The sequence below is a fragment of the Anthonomus grandis genome, chromosome 17 (genome assembly GCF_022605725.1).
Source record: "Anthonomus grandis grandis chromosome 17, icAntGran1.3, whole genome shotgun sequence".
NCBI classification, from domain to species: domain Eukaryota; kingdom Metazoa; phylum Arthropoda; class Insecta; order Coleoptera; family Curculionidae; genus Anthonomus; species Anthonomus grandis.
The window spans coordinates 9,544,084-9,561,993 of NC_065562.1; the positions used below are offsets into that span (position 1 = coordinate 9,544,084).

The 17,910-nt window shown below is 34.9% G+C and overlaps 1 protein-coding gene across 1 annotated transcript in view; it reads left to right on the forward strand.

Moving 5' to 3' along the window:
- LOC126746543 (uncharacterized) overlaps positions 1-16,494 on the forward strand; it is a 112,248-nt gene extending 95,754 nt beyond the window's left edge. Inside the window, exons 5-14 of the mRNA XM_050454851.1 lie at positions 4,292-4,413; positions 4,473-4,632; positions 4,684-5,091; positions 5,147-5,347; positions 5,789-6,379; positions 6,429-6,600; positions 6,661-6,862; positions 6,935-7,354; positions 15,720-15,924; positions 15,994-16,494. Of these exons, the coding sequence (XP_050310808.1) occupies positions 4,292-4,413; positions 4,473-4,632; positions 4,684-5,091; positions 5,147-5,347; positions 5,789-6,379; positions 6,429-6,600; positions 6,661-6,862; positions 6,935-7,354; positions 15,720-15,924; positions 15,994-16,154 (2,642 nt within the window). The 3' untranslated portion in view covers positions 16,155-16,494. The remainder of the gene's footprint in view (positions 1-4,291; positions 4,414-4,472; positions 4,633-4,683; positions 5,092-5,146; positions 5,348-5,788; positions 6,380-6,428; positions 6,601-6,660; positions 6,863-6,934; positions 7,355-15,719; positions 15,925-15,993) is intronic.
- The last annotated feature ends 1,416 nt before the right edge of the window (positions 16,495-17,910 follow it).

Consider the following 17,910-nt stretch of genomic DNA (forward strand, 5'->3'; position numbering starts at 1 on the left):
TTCAGACAGCCTCGGCAGCAGCGAACTTTTTATATCCAAATGGATGGAGCACCAGCTCATTTTTCCCGACTAGTAAGGACTCCCTTCTTCATACTAATTATATGCCATGGATTGGACGTAGTGGTACAATCGCCTGGCCACCTCGTTCTCCCGATTTAACTCCTCCGGATTTCTTGTTTTGGGGCGCTATGAAACAAAAAGTTTACCAGCAGAAACTAGGGAAGAGCTACTTAAAAGAATTATGGCTACAGCTGAGGAGATATAAGAACTATCGAGAAATAATTATGAGAGCTACTCAGCAAGTTGGATTGAGGGCAATAGCTTAACCATCAGAATAATGGTGGTCACTTTGAGCGAATTTTATGAATTTAATTTTGAATAAAAACTTTTTTGAATTAAATGTTGTTTTCCTATTTTACATAATATGTACTTATTCTTCGCATTTACTTCTCCCTATCTTAAAAATGCCTCTCTCCCTTACTACATAATAAAATCTTACCTGTATAGGTATAGGGATTTTATTTTTGTTAATTTTTATCTGCTTTTGCCAGGCCATTTCCGTAAACTATTAGCGTAAGTGGCGGTAATAATTCTATGTTTATTTGTTAGCATAGCTTATTGTGTACAAACTAGAAAAAAAAAAAAGATGTACAGGGTGATTTTCAACCTATGCGCATAAACTTGGAAAATGATAGCTGATGAGTAATAATGAAAAAAAAATGTAGTAAAATATTTTTAGTTTTGGAGATATCCATATTTTTTTAAATAAAAAATGTGTATTTTTTAACGTGTTTAATTTAAACTAATTTAAAGCAACTGTTCGAAGTTGTTTCCATTATTTTCGATACAGACTTAAGCTCGTCGAATCCATGAAGACGTACATGCACGGGCCAAACCAGGCTGTGGCGAATTGCGTCACTAGCAGCGTTTATGCGATGTCATAGCTCTTGCTCAGTATCAACTTCGTTTACATACACCATTGTTTTCATATGACCCCACAGTCACACCACAAGTCAGGCGAGCGAGGGGGCCACCCAACTGGACCATCACGGCCTATCCATCGTCCGGGAAACACACGATGTAAATGTTGTCGCACTGGTCGTGAAAAATGTGGTGGAGCACCATCATGAAGAAACCACGTGTTCTGCCTAACGTTGAGATTCACATTTTCAAGGAGCACTGCTAAATTGTTACGCAAAAATTCTAAATACCGAGCACCAGTCAAACGATTTTCCAGAACAAAAGGTCCGATGAGCATACCGTTCAGAATTCCAGCCCATACATTTACAGAAAAACGTTGTTGAAAGTATGTTCTCCGTGTAATATGCGGATTTTCCAAAGCCCAGTAATGAGTGTTATGAAAGTTGAAAATTCCATTGCGCGTAAAATTTTCCTCATCCGTAACTAAAATTTTCATGGTAAAGTTTGGGCTTAACTGCTGGTGATATAACAACCACTCACAAAAGTGTACTCGAAGCGGCAAATCTCTTGGAAGTAGGGCTTGTACCCTCTGCACATGAAACGGGTACAGCAACTCGTGTCTTAAAATTTGCCAACTTGTAGATTGCGATATTCCAAATCGCGCTGCAATTGTCCTAGTGCTAATTCCAGGTTGTTCTTCGATAACTTCTAAAATATCCTCCTCCAGATTTAAAATGTGCCTAGGTCTAATAGCTCCTCCATCTTGTCCAGGCCGCGGCCGCAAATTGCCAGTTTCTCTACCCCGCTGAATAACACGTAAGAAAGCCCCACGTCTCGGGTGATATCTTCGGGGAAATCTTTGGGCATACAGATCAGCTACTGCCACTGCATTCTGATGCGTTTCTCCGTAAACCAAAACCATGTCGACAAGTTCTTCGTTTGTAAAAATGTGCGCCATTACATTTGACGCTTTTATTTTGTTCGTTTGAAAATAAGATTAGATCAAGGATCAAGTGATAATAAGATCTAAAATGATCACAGCCACCAACAAACCAAGTACTGCTAAAGATTCCAAACAACAAATTCCAATCATTATGACTTGTTTACTATCAGTTATTAATAAACAAAATAAGTTCGTCTGATACACGTTCTGTTGACATTTGTTTAACTTTATTTCGGAAACCAAAAATATCTTACTACATTTTTTCTCATTATTAGTCATTATTGATTTTCATCTACCATTTCCCAAATTTATGCGTATAGGTTGAAAATCACCCTGTATTAATAAGGCCCTGGTTTTTAAGTTAAAGCATAACAAAAAGTCCACAAAATTTTGCCATATTTTTCATCAAAATTAAAGTTTTTCGTCTATTATTTTGAGTAAGTTCTTAGTACAATTGGTTTTAGAAGCTAGTAAATTTAATCACCTTTAAAATAAGACCACTTTTATGCATGTGGATCGCATAAAACTGATATAAAATAAGTTTCAGTAAACTCGTAAAAAACACCGAATTATCAAGAAATAAAATTTTAATATGGCTCCTATTCAGAGAGATGAACCCCTATTTATACGTGTTTTTGTCGATAAAATTGAATGTAAAACACTTGGGAAAAGTATCGGAAATCGAACCCCTAGCGCACTGTATTGGATATTCAACCGAAAAAATGACCCTAATGTAAGCAATATTTTTAATTAATTCCATTAAACAAAATGTATTTTAAACAGCTATCAGACTTCCTTGTTCCCTCGAACCACCAATTAAACCAGCCGGATGTTTTCAAAATTAAATAATTACCCGCTTCAATTTAGCAAAACCGAAAGTTAAAACATAAATTAATATGTTATGCTCCAATTTATGTTCTGCATTTTTGTTCTCTTATAAATTAACAGTTCAGTGCCTTCCACACATGGAAGCTTCAAAGATTTTTCTTCAATTATAACGAAAATTAGTTAAATTAAACCAAGGCGTTGGTTCACATTACTGCGTAAATACCGACAATAAACTCTCTAATTTGACCCAACGTTCTTCTATTCTTCAGTGGTTTGTTATTTTATTCTACTACAAGATGACCTTGGCGTAAATAAGTTGTTATGTCATAAGTTTTTTTGTGTAATTTGTTACAATGGTTTATGTCTTGCTAAGTGACCCGTCTTACACCTACGGATCAAAGAGAAATCTTTGTTTTTTAATTGTTATAAATAAAGCGCGTGAAGGTACGTTTAGCAGGTTAATTGTTCTTATGCAAAAATATAGCAAAGGAAACAACAACAAACAAATAAAATTACAAAATCGAATAAAACTGTTATATAAAATGCCAATATAATGATTCGATATATGTTCTTTTTCAAACTTGTCACCTGGACTTGCTGTTGCGAGTTTATACATCTATATTATCGCACTTAAGAGCCCAAATATTATTATTAAAATTTAAACAAAGTAATTGACCTCTGGATCCAGAGTCTTTCTACTCATTTTTTGTCAGAGGCTGCTCCATCTATAGAGGACTTGCATTTTTCTTTTAATTTGCAGTGGTTCAACCACTGAAGTAGTACAGAATCACATTTTAGGTTGTAAGCCTTTATTGCTGCTTTTAATAATTACCAGCATGGCCTAGTTATTTTGTATTGCATTGTTATCTCAATACAAGTTTCAAGTTAACTGGGCGTCCAGGTTATTTCTCTAACTATTTGGCTGTATTACTAACTTAGCTGTCAATAGCAAAAAGACCAAAGATCTTAATGAAAAACTTTCAATTTGACGCCCTAAAATAGTAAATAGTTGGCTTTTTATATAATAATTTTATTTGCCTTATTCTATAAAGTTCTACAACATAAGCACTAAGCCTCAAACCAGGAAAACAACTAAAAATAATAAAAACGGATATAACCAAAAAATGAATAATAATGTATGCAAATGAACCGGACCGTCACAGACGGTCAATATCCTCTTGCTCCATACGCAAGTCAAAGCGTCATGTGTCGCAGTTTTTCGCACCTGCTACGCCTCCTGTACCTCCACCGCGATCCGCTCCCTCCACCTATAGAAAACCTCGCAGGAAGGAGGTGGGAGACACTGTTTATGTCTCGTCCACCTCCAAAGTGCTTTTGGAGTACGTCGATATCAATGCCAAAGAGTTATTGGGAAAACTGGATAGTGAGAGTGTAAAGGAGGTAAAGGAGGAGGAGGAGGACGATGGAGAAAAGGAGAAGGAAATTAGGGAGAAGAAAGATGTTGCAAAAATTAGAAATAAGATATTTGAAGAGAGTTTGGAAAGTCAGGAGATATCATTTTATATAGGTATAAAGGAAGAATAAGAGAGAGATCTTAGGCTAGTTGGACAAGTTTTTAATAAATGTTTTTTGTTACAGGTGAAGAAAGTGATCACCACTATGAAAGTCTTTATGCAGGCAAAGATGAAGAGGAATTGGATTATGACTCTTTTGAAAGTGATACGGAGTCTGACGCATCTTTTGATAGGAACAAAAACATGGTATGCGTTCACTTGTAAACCTCGTTAAAAAGTTTACCATTTATTTTTTTAAATTTCAGAGTGGTGGAATAGAAAACACCCAACTTCCAGAATTGCCAAACAACCAGAGCTTTATAAAATCCGCTGAGAAAAACATGAAAAAATTCAGAATGAACATTACTAGATCTCTTACTCGCATGAAGAAGCACATTTCAAAGACTGATGCAGAGACACCAAACGGTAAGCCTATTTTTATGTAAGATTGTCAAAATTACAAAATTTGATTTTCAGATCCTAATAAAAAAAGAAAATCTGACTCCAAACTTAAACAACGAAGCCCCGGCAACGAACCTATTGTAGAAGCCAAGAATCAAGACGTTAAAACCTCACCTGAACCTAACAAGTCCTCAAACAACGAATCTCAATCACCAGAAGACAATAAAACCCTTACTCGAACTAAAAGCGGAGGGTTTCTCACCAAATTCCGAAGAAGCATGTCTTTATCAGCAGAATCCGCTTTGGAATTAACTTCCAATTTGAATGGAGCGAGCAAAACTAAGAGCACGTTTTATTTGACTGAACCAATCGATATTGATGCCACCGAAGGATCTGAGAAGTCACTTTCACCGGCCAGGCATAGTAAGTCACCTGTGATGAGACCAAGAAGTCCTCCACCACCCGCTCCTGTTGGACAACCTGGTAAGTGTCATTCTGATCTAATAAACGAGTGCATTAATACTAGTTTTTTAAATAGAAATAAAAAAATCAGAGAGAAAAGACAATAAGGCTTCCTCTTGGTATGCAGATTCGGGGGTGTTCAAAAACAACGATCAGTCCAAGCGGCCAAGCACCTATTGGTATGCGGAAGTGGGTCTGTATCAAGGGCAAAATAGCTCTAGCCCTAGCACTAGCTCAGCTGAAAATAGTGGAAGTAATTTGAGTGCTCCAATTAAAGGTAAGTAACTACAGATCCGCCCGACTCAGATCTTAGGTGCGAAACTCAATGCATTAACTTGCAATAAGAAACACATAATAAAAAGAGAACGATAGTATATTTATTTTTCCTCTAGCTATTAACGGGAGAGACCAGTCCTCTATATATAATAATATACAGGAATATCACATTTTTTTCTTGGGTACCGAATAATACACACACATTAGCGTGCGACAGTGTGTTCATAGGTAAAGGTGAAGAACGAACGACAATGTTTCTCCTATTTCCCACTTGCACTTGCTGCTTAGATGGCAAAAGAGGGGAAACATGCCGCTTATCTCAGTCGTCTCTACGTTCAACGTAAATCAAACTGTAATTACTAGAGTGTAGAAGTGAGAGTAGCTATCGTTCTCTTAAGTTATGATTAAAAACTATGTTGCTATCAAAAATTTTCTATTACAGCCTTCGAAATACCAAGACCTTCTCTGAAACCATCAGACTTTATTAACCAAGATGACAGGGAGCATCTGAACAATGTGAAAAACGATAGTGCATACTACACTGGAAGCTTTAACAGTTTAGGCAGTTTGGAAACAAAGAACGATGACTCGTTAAAGCAGGAGCTTCAGCTGAGACTTCAAGATGAGCCCTTGTATCAGTTTTATGATGCTGCTGTTTTGGAGTCAATAAGTTACGGTAATACCTCAGATTTCGACTCGGATAACTACGAAGATATTCATGAAAAAGAGGTAACAAGTAATGTGATAAAAATTAGACCATCAGCTATGGAACTAGTCACTCCTCAAAGGAATTCAATTTGTATCACGAAAACTCTTTGGTGTGAAATACCGGAGGTGATTAATTCTTCGGTGTTAAGCACTTTAAGTGCTCATCAAAAGAAACTGCAAGAGGCCAAGTTTGAGATTTTAACCTCGGAGGCTTCGTATTTAAATTCTTTGATTGTCTTAATAAATCACTTTGTAAAAAGTTTTGATGCCAGTAATTTATTGTCCAGGGAACAGCGCGATGTGCTTTTTGGGCATGTAGAGGAAGGTATTACTTCTCTTTCTTCAACAAAAAAATAATAATTTCTGTTTATTAGTTTGTAGTTCGTCTGAAAAACTGCTTCATGACTTAGAGAAATGTTGGCAAGATAACATTTTACTGCACGGAATCTGTGATATCGTACAAAAGCATGCTGAAGAGAACTTCAACGCCTACATCCCCTATTGTGAAAACCAGATTGTTATCGATGAAATTCTTAAGAATCTTAAGTGAGCCTCTTCGAGCAACAAAATAGGAATTTAATGATAAACTTATATATTTTTTTTTAGAGAACGTTTGGGTTTCACTGAATTCCTGAAACACTTGGAACTAAATGAAGCCTGCCAATCTTTGTCTCTGTATTCATTCCTGATGCTACCAATGCAACGAATTACTCGATGGCCTCTCCTGGTTGATGCTGTGCTAAAGCGTTTGTCTCAGCAGGACTCTGAATATTATGCTTGTCAGTCTGCCTTGGCAACTCTTAACAAGGTTAGCACAAATCCCTTTTATTTTTCATACATTTGATTTTCATGAGTTTTACTCACCTTGTCTTTTATTTAGATTGTCAGCCAATGCAACGAAGCAGCCAGGCAAAAAGAACGAGAAATTGAAATGATGCGAATAGCTAAACAACTGGATTTCCCACAATCCATCCCAAAAATTGCAATAATCACTCCAGAAAGGTATCTCATCAGATGTGGCTCTTTGGTTCATATGCAATCCAGAAATGAAGATACCAAGTTGACTTTTGGGAAGAGGTTCAGTAAAACCAACGTGTTCCTGTTTTTATTTAACGATCTGTTTGTGGTGGCAAAGGAAAAGGGTGAGAAAAACTATTTGGTGCAACATTACTGTCCAAGGGGCCTGGTCGAATTGAGCTCTTCGGATGTTATGCTCTCTGTGCCGGCAAAGGAGGCACATTCAAAGAATTTAATCTTTTTAACTGTACTGGAGAATCAGGATGGAAAGATGATTGAATATGTAAGTATAAGCTTAAAACGAGTCTGTTATACAATTACAAATCAACAGAGCTTAGAGGAAGCACCACAAAAAAGTTTAGAGGAAAGAAAGGGGCATGTAGAAATATAAGAATCATCATGTAGATCGTTTTACATATACATTGATGTATATCTTCTTGCGTAATCCTGGTTCTAAATGTGAGCTTAAAAAATACCTCGAAATTGCAGTACGTCTTTCCCTCTTTGTTTGTACATGATTTACTACACGCTGTATATTATTATCTACAGCATATCTGCTGCTTTTGCTTCTTCAAGGCTAAGCATTCAAAAAGCATCACGTCATCAAGATGTTGTGCTTCCCGAGGATGTTATAATTTATTATCAAAACGTTCCGAAATATTTGAATTTTTGCTTAACTGATCACAATCAAACAATATTTTATGTCAAAATTAGTGTTCTTTCTCCTTTTTTATGTTTTTTATTAACAAGTCTTGCTGAATTAGTCGACGATCTTCCTTACAGGTGATAGGAGAACGCATATCACTTTTATCTTTTCTGCCTTTTCTTTAAGATTTGCCGAGTTTATTAGAATTATGAATGTTATGACAGATCGTTCAATTTTTTGAGGAAGAACTCGGAAAGATATTCAGTACCTGCGGAACCAATTTTTTGTGAATATTAATATTTATGATTTGTGTTTCTGATATCTTAATTCATGATTCAAATCATAAATGCTAGATGACGCTACGAGATAAAAGTGAAAACGCGACACATTATTTCTTTGAATGATTTTAGGTCGTTCGTACCGTTTTTTTAGATAGCGCCACAGGTACTCATTCAGAAACAAGTGTGAAAATGAATTTTCTTGCATTAATTAAGAAATATAGCAATACCTTCCTCAAAAAAGGATGTCGAAATTTATATATTTCATAATAGTAACATCCCTTAACTGGTATTGTGTTTTCTAATTACGTAAGTGATATTGTGGGGTCGCGACCGACCCCAAACTTATATAACCATGAATAATCTATTTTTTATGAGCATTTAAACTCCCAAATATCATTAAAAAATTTCTTTATTTCAGAAGAATACATTATACCAAAATTAAAAAAGATTTAGAAAATGCAAACAAAAAATATGTACTCTTCATTAAATAATAATTATACTAAAATGACATTTGTCTTTGCAAGTTGTCGCGTTTTTTCTTTTACTCTATTTAAAGGAATAAAAAGACAGTCATTTTAGTACTACAGAATGCTTTTTGCAGACTGCTTTGGAACAAGTAAAACATTTTGTCTGATATTTTCCGTCCTTGGAGCGTGGACCAAAGGAACACCTTATTCTTTTTGCAGGATTTAAAGCTAAAGCTTGCTTTTCAATTAGAACAGGTAAAACTTTGGCAATCGTCGCTTTTAGTTCCGTTGATATGTTACGAAAACTCTGTCTCTGTGTTAAGTAGATGTTATTATCTAGATAACCCAGTTTAAAAATAACATAAGAATTTACCCTCGATACCCTTTCTTATGGTATTCCAGATTCACTAACCGTATTATCGTGGTGCATGATTGAAAGCAGTATCACGGATTTATTTTTCTTAAAAACCAAAGATACCAGTGTTGTGTCTCTAGTAACTCCCAAAAACTGAAGAATTTACTTTTTCTTTTGCTGAAGGTATATATATATCCCTTTTATTTTTGCGCATACGAGGTCTGGCTATTAAATAACGAGACTGGCTACAAAGAAGGGTTTTATTATAAAAATTGTTAAACATTCGAATGCTCCCCTTCAGTATACTCCCCTCCCCTCGCCACACATCTTTCCATACGTTTTTTCCATTGATCGAAGCAGTGCTGGAAGTCTTCTTTGGTGAGGGCCTTTAGGAGCTCTGCCGTTTTTTGCTTTACCGCTTCCATCGACTCAAATCGGGTCCCTTTCCAAGCAGATTTTATCTTCGGAAACAAAAAATAGTCGCACGGGGTCAAATCTGGTGAATACGGCGCGTGTTTGAGCACTAGAGTGCGCTTACCGGCCAAATACTGCTTCACAGATAGCGCGTTATGGGCAGGTGCGTTGTCCTGGTGCAAAATCCACGAGTTGTTTTTCCACAACTATGGCCGTTTCTTACGAACTCGTTCTCGCAGTGTTGTCAAAACTGACAAATAGTAAGTCTCGTTGACAGTCTGACCCTCTGGAACCCATTCAGTCATCACGATACCGTTAATGTCGAAAAAAACGATCAACATTGCCTTGAATTTTGATTTGGACATCCTTGCTTTTTTTATTCTGGGCGATTCAGGCGTCTTCCAATGCATCGATTACCGCTTGGTTTCAACATCGTATTCAAAAATCCACGTTTCGTCGCAAGTAATAATGTTTTTTATCAGTCCGGTATCCTTTTCTAACCTTTCAAGGAAATCTAAGCAGACCTGTTGACGCAAGAGCTTTTGGTCAGGAGTCAGGTTTTTTGGCACCAACTTCGCACAGACTTTTGTCATGTGTAATTCCCCGTGTAAAATTTTTCTAACCGTTTTTTTATCGGCGTTTACAGCCTCAGCAATCATCCGGGTGCTCATTCGACGATCTGCACGCACAATTTGGTTGATTTTGGTCACTGTTTCCAGAGTTGAAACAGTGACAGGGCGACCTAAGCACTGGTCATCTTCAGTGCTCTCTCGGCCCTCACTAAAGCGCTTACACCACTCAAAAACACGCGCACGAGAGAGAGAATTTTCCCCTATAGGCCTCTTGCAACAATTTATAGCTCTCAGTCGGAGTTTTTTTCCATTTAACGAGAAATTTAAGATTGATGCGTTGCTCTTGTTTTCCGTCACACATGGTTTTCGGCACGAGAAAAAAACACGTTCGTTTCAAACCGCTACTGCACGAATACTATAATAGTAACGAAAAAGTGTTTTGGTACGTGCATAGACAAGATATCTAGATACCCAACGCACTACTCGTTTTTTTCCCCACCCGTCTAGGGCGCCCTCTAGGCACGCAGTCTCGTTATTTAATAGTCAGACCTCGTAGTTCCCACAAATGTCAATTTTCTAGCTTTTAGCTCATCAACTAATTCATTAGAAGTGAATTAGTTATCACCAGTGATGTTTCTATTCGTATTTTCAATAGGCCCAACAAGTTCCAATACAGCCAAAGTAGGAACACTTAACTTTTTTGATAGGCCTATGTTTATTTTTACCCGTATATTAAAAAATCATTGAGCAAATAGTGCATTTTAGGATCGCAAAGACACATAATATTAAAAGCATATTTTGCGGGCTTTGATTTCATTTTTTGATGTACATAAGGAATTTACATTTTCTCTAAGAGCTACTAGCATTTCGTCCACAGTTGCGTATTCGAAACGGGAATAGTTAGTACTACAGTTTTTAATAATTTTGTCAAAAATATCGGAAATAGCTGCTGAATTAATTCTTGCGGAGGCTCTAGTTTCTGCGCTGTCAAATCTTAAGGCAGTCAAAAGAAATAAAAATCGTTTAGGTGAGATTGTCGCACGAAATAATATGCTACCTTTTCCATTTTTATCCCATAAAGATGCTGGATCTTCCCTTCCAGATTTAAACGCTCCACATAAAATCAGCAATCCAAGAAATGCTGGTAGTTCTGACATGCTCAAATGATTTACAAAGAAAGGGTCACTACGATATCTAGCACTTAGTTCTCTTATTTTTACACTAGTGTATTCCAAGATAATATCTAAAATGCGGTCTGTAAAAAACAACCGCCAAGCATCATAACGAGTAGACAGATTGGCCGATCTTGCTAGTCCTTTTAGGCCTGGCAGCTGAGTAATAATATTATGACCTGGAGATCTTGGTCCATTTTTTTCCCCATTTATACCGGTTTTTCCATAAAAATAGCTAGTTGAAGAACAGACCGAAGAGGGTTAGAGCCCACGATACCTCCCCACTGACCCCAACAGCGTTTATTTTCACGAGACGGCGAGCTACATGTACGACAAAGCGCCTGTCTGCAGAGACCCGATCCAATGTTCTCAGATATAGCTTGACAAGATGTTGGCGGAAAATTTGAATTTCTTTTTTTTGTTTCTGATGTTTTCGTAGTGTAATATTTTATCAAATGAGAAACTCTGTATGACTGCGACAGTTATGTATTAAATCTAAAATAAAACGAAATTATATTATAATTATTATTAAATAAAAACCTCTATAAAAACTGAGTAATAGATTAAAAACTGTTGGTGTATTTGTACCTCACCAAACTGTTATTTTGAAAAATTAATTATATAATAATGGTTTCTATAAGGGCGTTTTAATATTTCGTTTCATTCACTACTCAGGTGTAACTCCATGGATTAGCTGAATAATTATTGTTCTGTACGACAGTTCTTGGATTAAGGAATATATTTTACATCAAAAACATGTCCATAATAATATTCTTTAAAATATTGTGGAACAAAGTGACCTGATTCCGTTTTTTCCAAAACTATTTGATTCGTATAGTTTATGTTTAATTTTACTCTACCTTGAACTTTCTCATTCCTCTTTCGAGATTCATGCGGTATTATTCTTAAATTGCCTATTAAAGAATAGGGTTAATAAGATAATTATTATTGAAAATGTAGAGATTGGTGTTCTTTTATATAAAAAAAACTTTTCGACCTCCCTGTATTGTATTTTTAAAGTTTTCTGGAGATTTGATGTAGTTCCTACAACTTATGTAGTAAAACTTTTATGACTTATATCATAACGCTCTCTGAATTTAAGGAAAGATCCTGATAATACTTACCCTAGTGTAAATTGTCCAAAAAATTGTCAGAAATTTCTGGTTTGTAATTTTTATTACAAACATCCTCTTTCAGTTTTTAAAAAACTATTGTGACAAGCAGTTAATCTATATTTGTATTATCAATAAATCAGGCTTTTACATAAACCATGTTTCAGTGGTACAATTTATAATGTGGTACAAAAATGCAGCAGACTCTACCTCCCATATATTGTAGATATCAATTTTTTTTATACCAGTTCACGCTTTCTACAAAAAATCAGTTGCTTAAATACAAACATTGATACTTAAATATAATAATAGAGCTAAATACTACGTAACTAAATTAATTGAAGAGGCTTTACTTTCATCTTGGTGTGAAGTCTTGATTTTCTTCATCATTGTGCACTTCGTCTCTATGTCTGTTGGAATTTGTCTGAGTCGAAAACAGTTTTTCGCAAATCGCATAAGCACTGATATTGTTATTGTATGCAAAATGCAAAATAGTGCCAAACCACAAAACATACTTCCAAAATGAACCAAAACATAAAATATAAATATGATACTGACCAGTAGTACTGAAAAGCTAAAAGTGGCAACGCCGGATTGGGTCCCTGCAGACAGGCGCATCTCATGAACGAGCGTCAGGTACCAACCAAATGTCGCCAATTTACGAAGCTACTAAAGCACGTAAGGCAATGCCAAAATTTAAACAAATTGTCTAAATATGTGTGCCAACAGGCAGGACCTGAAGGGATACAAAAAGTATTATTATTTGTAATAACATCTTAATATCGATGGTGTAGCACGCAAATGTGGTAAGTACAAAAATGTTAATTTGCAGGAACTTCATTTTTAAAGTTTGACTATTCGTGTTATTAGATTCCTAATTAGCACATATTTTGTTTTTACGTTTTTAAGTAAAATTATGGTGTTTTCAATTAAAACATTCAACGTTTTTTTTTGTTTAAATTTATAATTAGGCTTGAAAAAATTTAATTAAAATCGACTGCATGCACTTAATTTATATATTTGTTTCAATTAGTTTAGCAGAATTACCTGTTTGCGGAATTCCATTTACAAAAGAAGCATAATCATCCGGTATTATTTTACGTTTTAATAGAGAAATTAAATCAGATTTCTTTTTTTGAGACAGTGGAAGTCTAGAACTATACTTTGATTTTAATTCTACACATTTCCAGGTTTTCTTTTTTCCAGGCTTGCCTTTTTGAGTTATATCAATTTCTAGAAATTGTTCGTCGGAAAGGGCATATTTATAGAATATGGTAGATGGTTTTTCCTTTTGGAACCGAAATCATTTTACATGCAGCTAGTTGACTTTTTCATTATTGGTATTATGTGTGGTATTTGCAATAATATCGGACACCAATTGTTGTAGATCAAAAAAGTCATTAAACTCTAACATATTGATATTGTATGGACGAGGCTTAATCCTTGCCATTGAAATTAAAAGAGCCCATTCACGGGTTGAATAGACTTTTTTGGGTTTCTGTGCCTTTTCTATAGTGGCGTGCATCGAATCAGCCTTAAGGTAGGAATGCCCAGACTCCATAAATTTTAGATCAATTATTTTAAGGTTCTGGAGTTTGTTTACTGCGTAAAGCATTGCTGCAGCCATATTTTTGTTACGATTTTGGCCGCCAGCAGTATCGGAAAGTGATGCTACATAAGTTACTGATTTCGGTAAATTAAAAAGGTATTTAAGAAGGCAAGTTCCTATCTCTGCGCTTCCCCTATTTCCATGAGTCTCATCCCAAATGAAACAATGGCCATCAGAATTAGATCCATCAAAAATGGTAAAGTTGTATACATTGAGTTTGTGTTTGTAGAAAATTTGGTTGTCTCCGGCATGTGGAACAGAAAGAATAGCTTGCAAGTCAAATGTAATGGCCTTAAATGATTTACCTTTTTCTTGTAATGCCTTTTTTTTGTCTGCAGCTTTCATGTCCAAGGCTTCCTTTTCGCGTTTTTTTCTTCGGATGTATTGTTGGGTGGAATGGTATCTCTTCTTCTATCATACCCAGTAAACACACCAGAACTGCTCATGTGCTCGGCACAAGTTTCTATGATTCTGTGCGACATGGCAAAAGTTGCGCAAAATAACTTTAAACACACTATGTTTTTTACCAAATTCGTCTTTCAAAAAATAATGTCGTGATCATTTCCTGTTTTTTGTTTTTGGACTATTATTTTTCTTGCAGTAGCAACATTTTCGATGTGAGAGGCAAGATACATTTTTTGACGGACATAGTCTGCTAGTTGATAATATTCCAAACATAAAGTGTGTCTGTGTGCTTCGGAAATATTATCTTGGCATTTAAAACGGCAGTTTGTGCAATCCACTTTCTTCGGTTTTTTTCACGGCAATCTATCTACCACTACGATTGACGTAAGTTTTACCGCTTAGTCTTCTTCTTTCCTGTTCTTATTTATTGAAAATTTCCAAGGCTTTCTATTGGCCTTACGGCATTTTTTTCGTTTTTTCGGTAAATAAGAATTAGTCGGTAAAACGTCGTTGGATGTTAATAACACTTCCTGTTTTCTTCGTTTTGGCGAAAAGTGTTCTTCATCAATATCCGAATCTTCATCCTCCTCAGAAGGTTCATAACTTGAAGTATCTTGAAACGGGTCACTGTCATGATCTATGTCATCATTTTCATATAAAAATGAATCTTCTGAAGAGTCAACGTATTCTTCTGATGAAGCCGATAATATTCGTGTTTTTCCTAAAATAAAAAACATACATTATTATGCGAGTATAAAACTTGTATTCCTTAAACTTAATAAAGAAGATGATTAAAGTATTATTTGCCAACCTTTAAAAGCATTTGACGTTCCTGGTAGATTTTGGCTAAGATTTAATAACGGATTTGTATCAGGAAGATGAAAATCCTCTTTTGCTAAGTCTAAATCATTCGTAGCAGGTTGAAAGTTTATTTTGTCAATATTCTTGGTTGCTGGAACGACTATAATATCCACAGGTTGTGATATTAAAATACCAGATAAGATATTTATCGATGTACTTGCTTCTCTTTCTAACAAAATACCAAATAGTATACAAAAAAAATAACTAAATGTATTAGCATACAAAGGCACTTCTTAAAAAGTAAAAGCGACGATTAAGTAAAAAATACTGACCACCTTGGCTATTATTATCAGCAATTAATGCTAAATTAACAATTTTTTTTGCCCTTGATGACATACTAGTTTTTAATACACTCGCAGGATAAAACTGATAAAATCAAATGTCGTACTTGGGGACAATCGCTCTTTTACTCTGCCAAAACAAAACAACAACAAAATTTGAGGTTAGAAACGGGGTAAGTACGGCATTTGGAGATTCAGAGCATCATCTATTTACACGCATAAAGTGTATTACAGATACAGTAAACTGTAGTTTTCAAGTACTTGTCACAAATGCTAGATGGCGTTAGAGGTTTTAAAAATTAATTTAGCACTTAGCACATTTGGGCATAAAAAAATATCATTTTAAACTTTGGGATGGTGTAGCTAACTCAATTTGACAGAAAAATGCACTTACCAAATTTGCGTGCTACACCATCGATATATGTTTAAGTTAGCTCATAAAAAAAATTAATTATTCTTCTATTATTTCTTAGCTCCTCTCTTGCAACTCTGAAAGCGACAAGGAACGCTGGATAAAGGCCCTTACGCCCCCGAGATCAGAAGATCCTGATGAAACCGTTTATGGATATTGGGATTGCCCTCAAGTATCCGCTGTTCACAATTACGTCGCTTGCCAACCCGACGAGTTGGCCCTTACGAAGGGTGACGTAATCAATGTTTTAAGGAAAATGACTGATGGTAAGTATTCATCTCTGTTTATTCATCTCTGTTGACACATCCTCAATAAAATGTATTTTATGATTTTAGGATGGTTTCATGGAGAACGTATTCGGGATGGGCAAACAGGGTGGTTCCCAGCTAATTACACCGTTGAAATAGCAAACAGTCACGTGAGAGCGCGTAATTTAAAACAGCGTTATAGGCTTCTGGCATTTTCTGATAAATATGTAAAATCGAAGATCAGTTAGTTGAATAAGAGACATTTTTAAATACATCATTTACAAAGAATACTAGCTATAAGTATACCCTTACTAGTATTATACTCCTAAGAGTATTTTTTAGTAAATTAATGTTAGACTGAGCGTGATATGTATCTGTAATAAATCAATTATTTTAAGTTATTTTGGATGAAATTAAATTTTATGATACCCTTTTAATTATTTTGTTGGGCAATTGAAATTTTATACAATTTTGTAAGTTTTTCTGTGTAAATGCAGTATGTTGTTGTGTATAATTTATTTAGGTGTAGTTTATTATAATATTGTCTTTGTAATATTATTTTTTGTATATAAACAATCATGTATAATATCTTATAGGTCTATTCATTTTATCCCATGAATAATTTTAAAAAAATTGCTCGAGTATATTAAAGTTGGAACAAAAATTTGTGATGTTTGTCGGGATTAAAGAGTTTACTCTAGGAAAAAGTCCCTTACAATTATGAATTCTTATAAATTAAAAATGCGTAACTAAACTTTCAGCACCTGCGATGCTGATAGCATAGATATAGATAGCATGTATTAAGGTAATATCACAAGATTATTTCGATAGAAATTTTTATGGAATGTTTAGCATCGAGATTTTCTTAATAAGACCAAGAATAGTTATCTGAACACATAATTTAACATTAGAAAAATCTGACGTAAGCTTTACTTTTTTAACGGACGTTTTTGTACTAGAGTATTATCAATTTAAAATATTGTCTCACGTTTCCTTCCATAAATCTAAAGCTCTTTCTGAGATTAGGGGTAAAAAAATTAATTTTGGGATAAGAATTCGGATAGTGAGGGCAGTTTTTGTTTTAAGTTAATTTTTGCTATTTTTCGGAAAATATTTGTAGAATGATAAGAATATTCTTAAGTTCAGGTTTTATATTTTTAAAACGGTTTTAGTCAAATAAAAAAGTATTTCTAACCTAATGGTGTCAAATAAGAATATTTCATATTTCTTGTACCTGAAAATATTCTAAGTTGGAGGCAATTTTTGTCAATCAAGGTGCATCAAACCAAATTTTAAGTATTAAATTTGTTATTTAAATTTTTATTCATTACAGTCATAATAGCTAGATGTATCTTATTCTATTTTACCAAAATAGATCTTCATTAAGGCAAAATTGAGGCTTTAAGTATAACAACTTGACTGTGAGTTAAAAAAGTGTAGTATCACAGATCTAAGAACACAACACACGCGGAAATCTAAAGGGTGTTAATTAAAGTCATGCAGATAATTTAGCGCTAGTTTTCTCGTGCTTAACGTTTTTTTCTTATATGTCCAGTAATAATTAGGGTGTTACATTTTCTAGAATTGGCTACAATTTCATCTTTCAGAACTTTTTTTTGTGCCTGCCTAAATTTTGTCATGAAGTTTGAACTTTCTGTTCATTTGTTTAGCTTTCTCTCTTGCTCTTCTTTCTCTTACTATTCTCGTATCTGTCACAGTTTTCGATTAACTTCCAATTTGCAATTTATTTCCGAAACTTTAAGTGGTACGACAACCTTGCGGATGGTCTCATTGGATAGAGAAAAACGAGAAAATAAATAAACTGTGGATTTATGTCGATAGAACGTATAGTTTTCTCGTCAAAGTTTAGGATTTTTAATTTTTCGGGTACTTCATGGAATATTTTAACCAAAAATTTATTTTTTGAAAATCGAATTAACTATACCAGTGGCATGATCTTATTCCATAGATCACGAAAACATCGTGTTATGATGGGATCTGTAG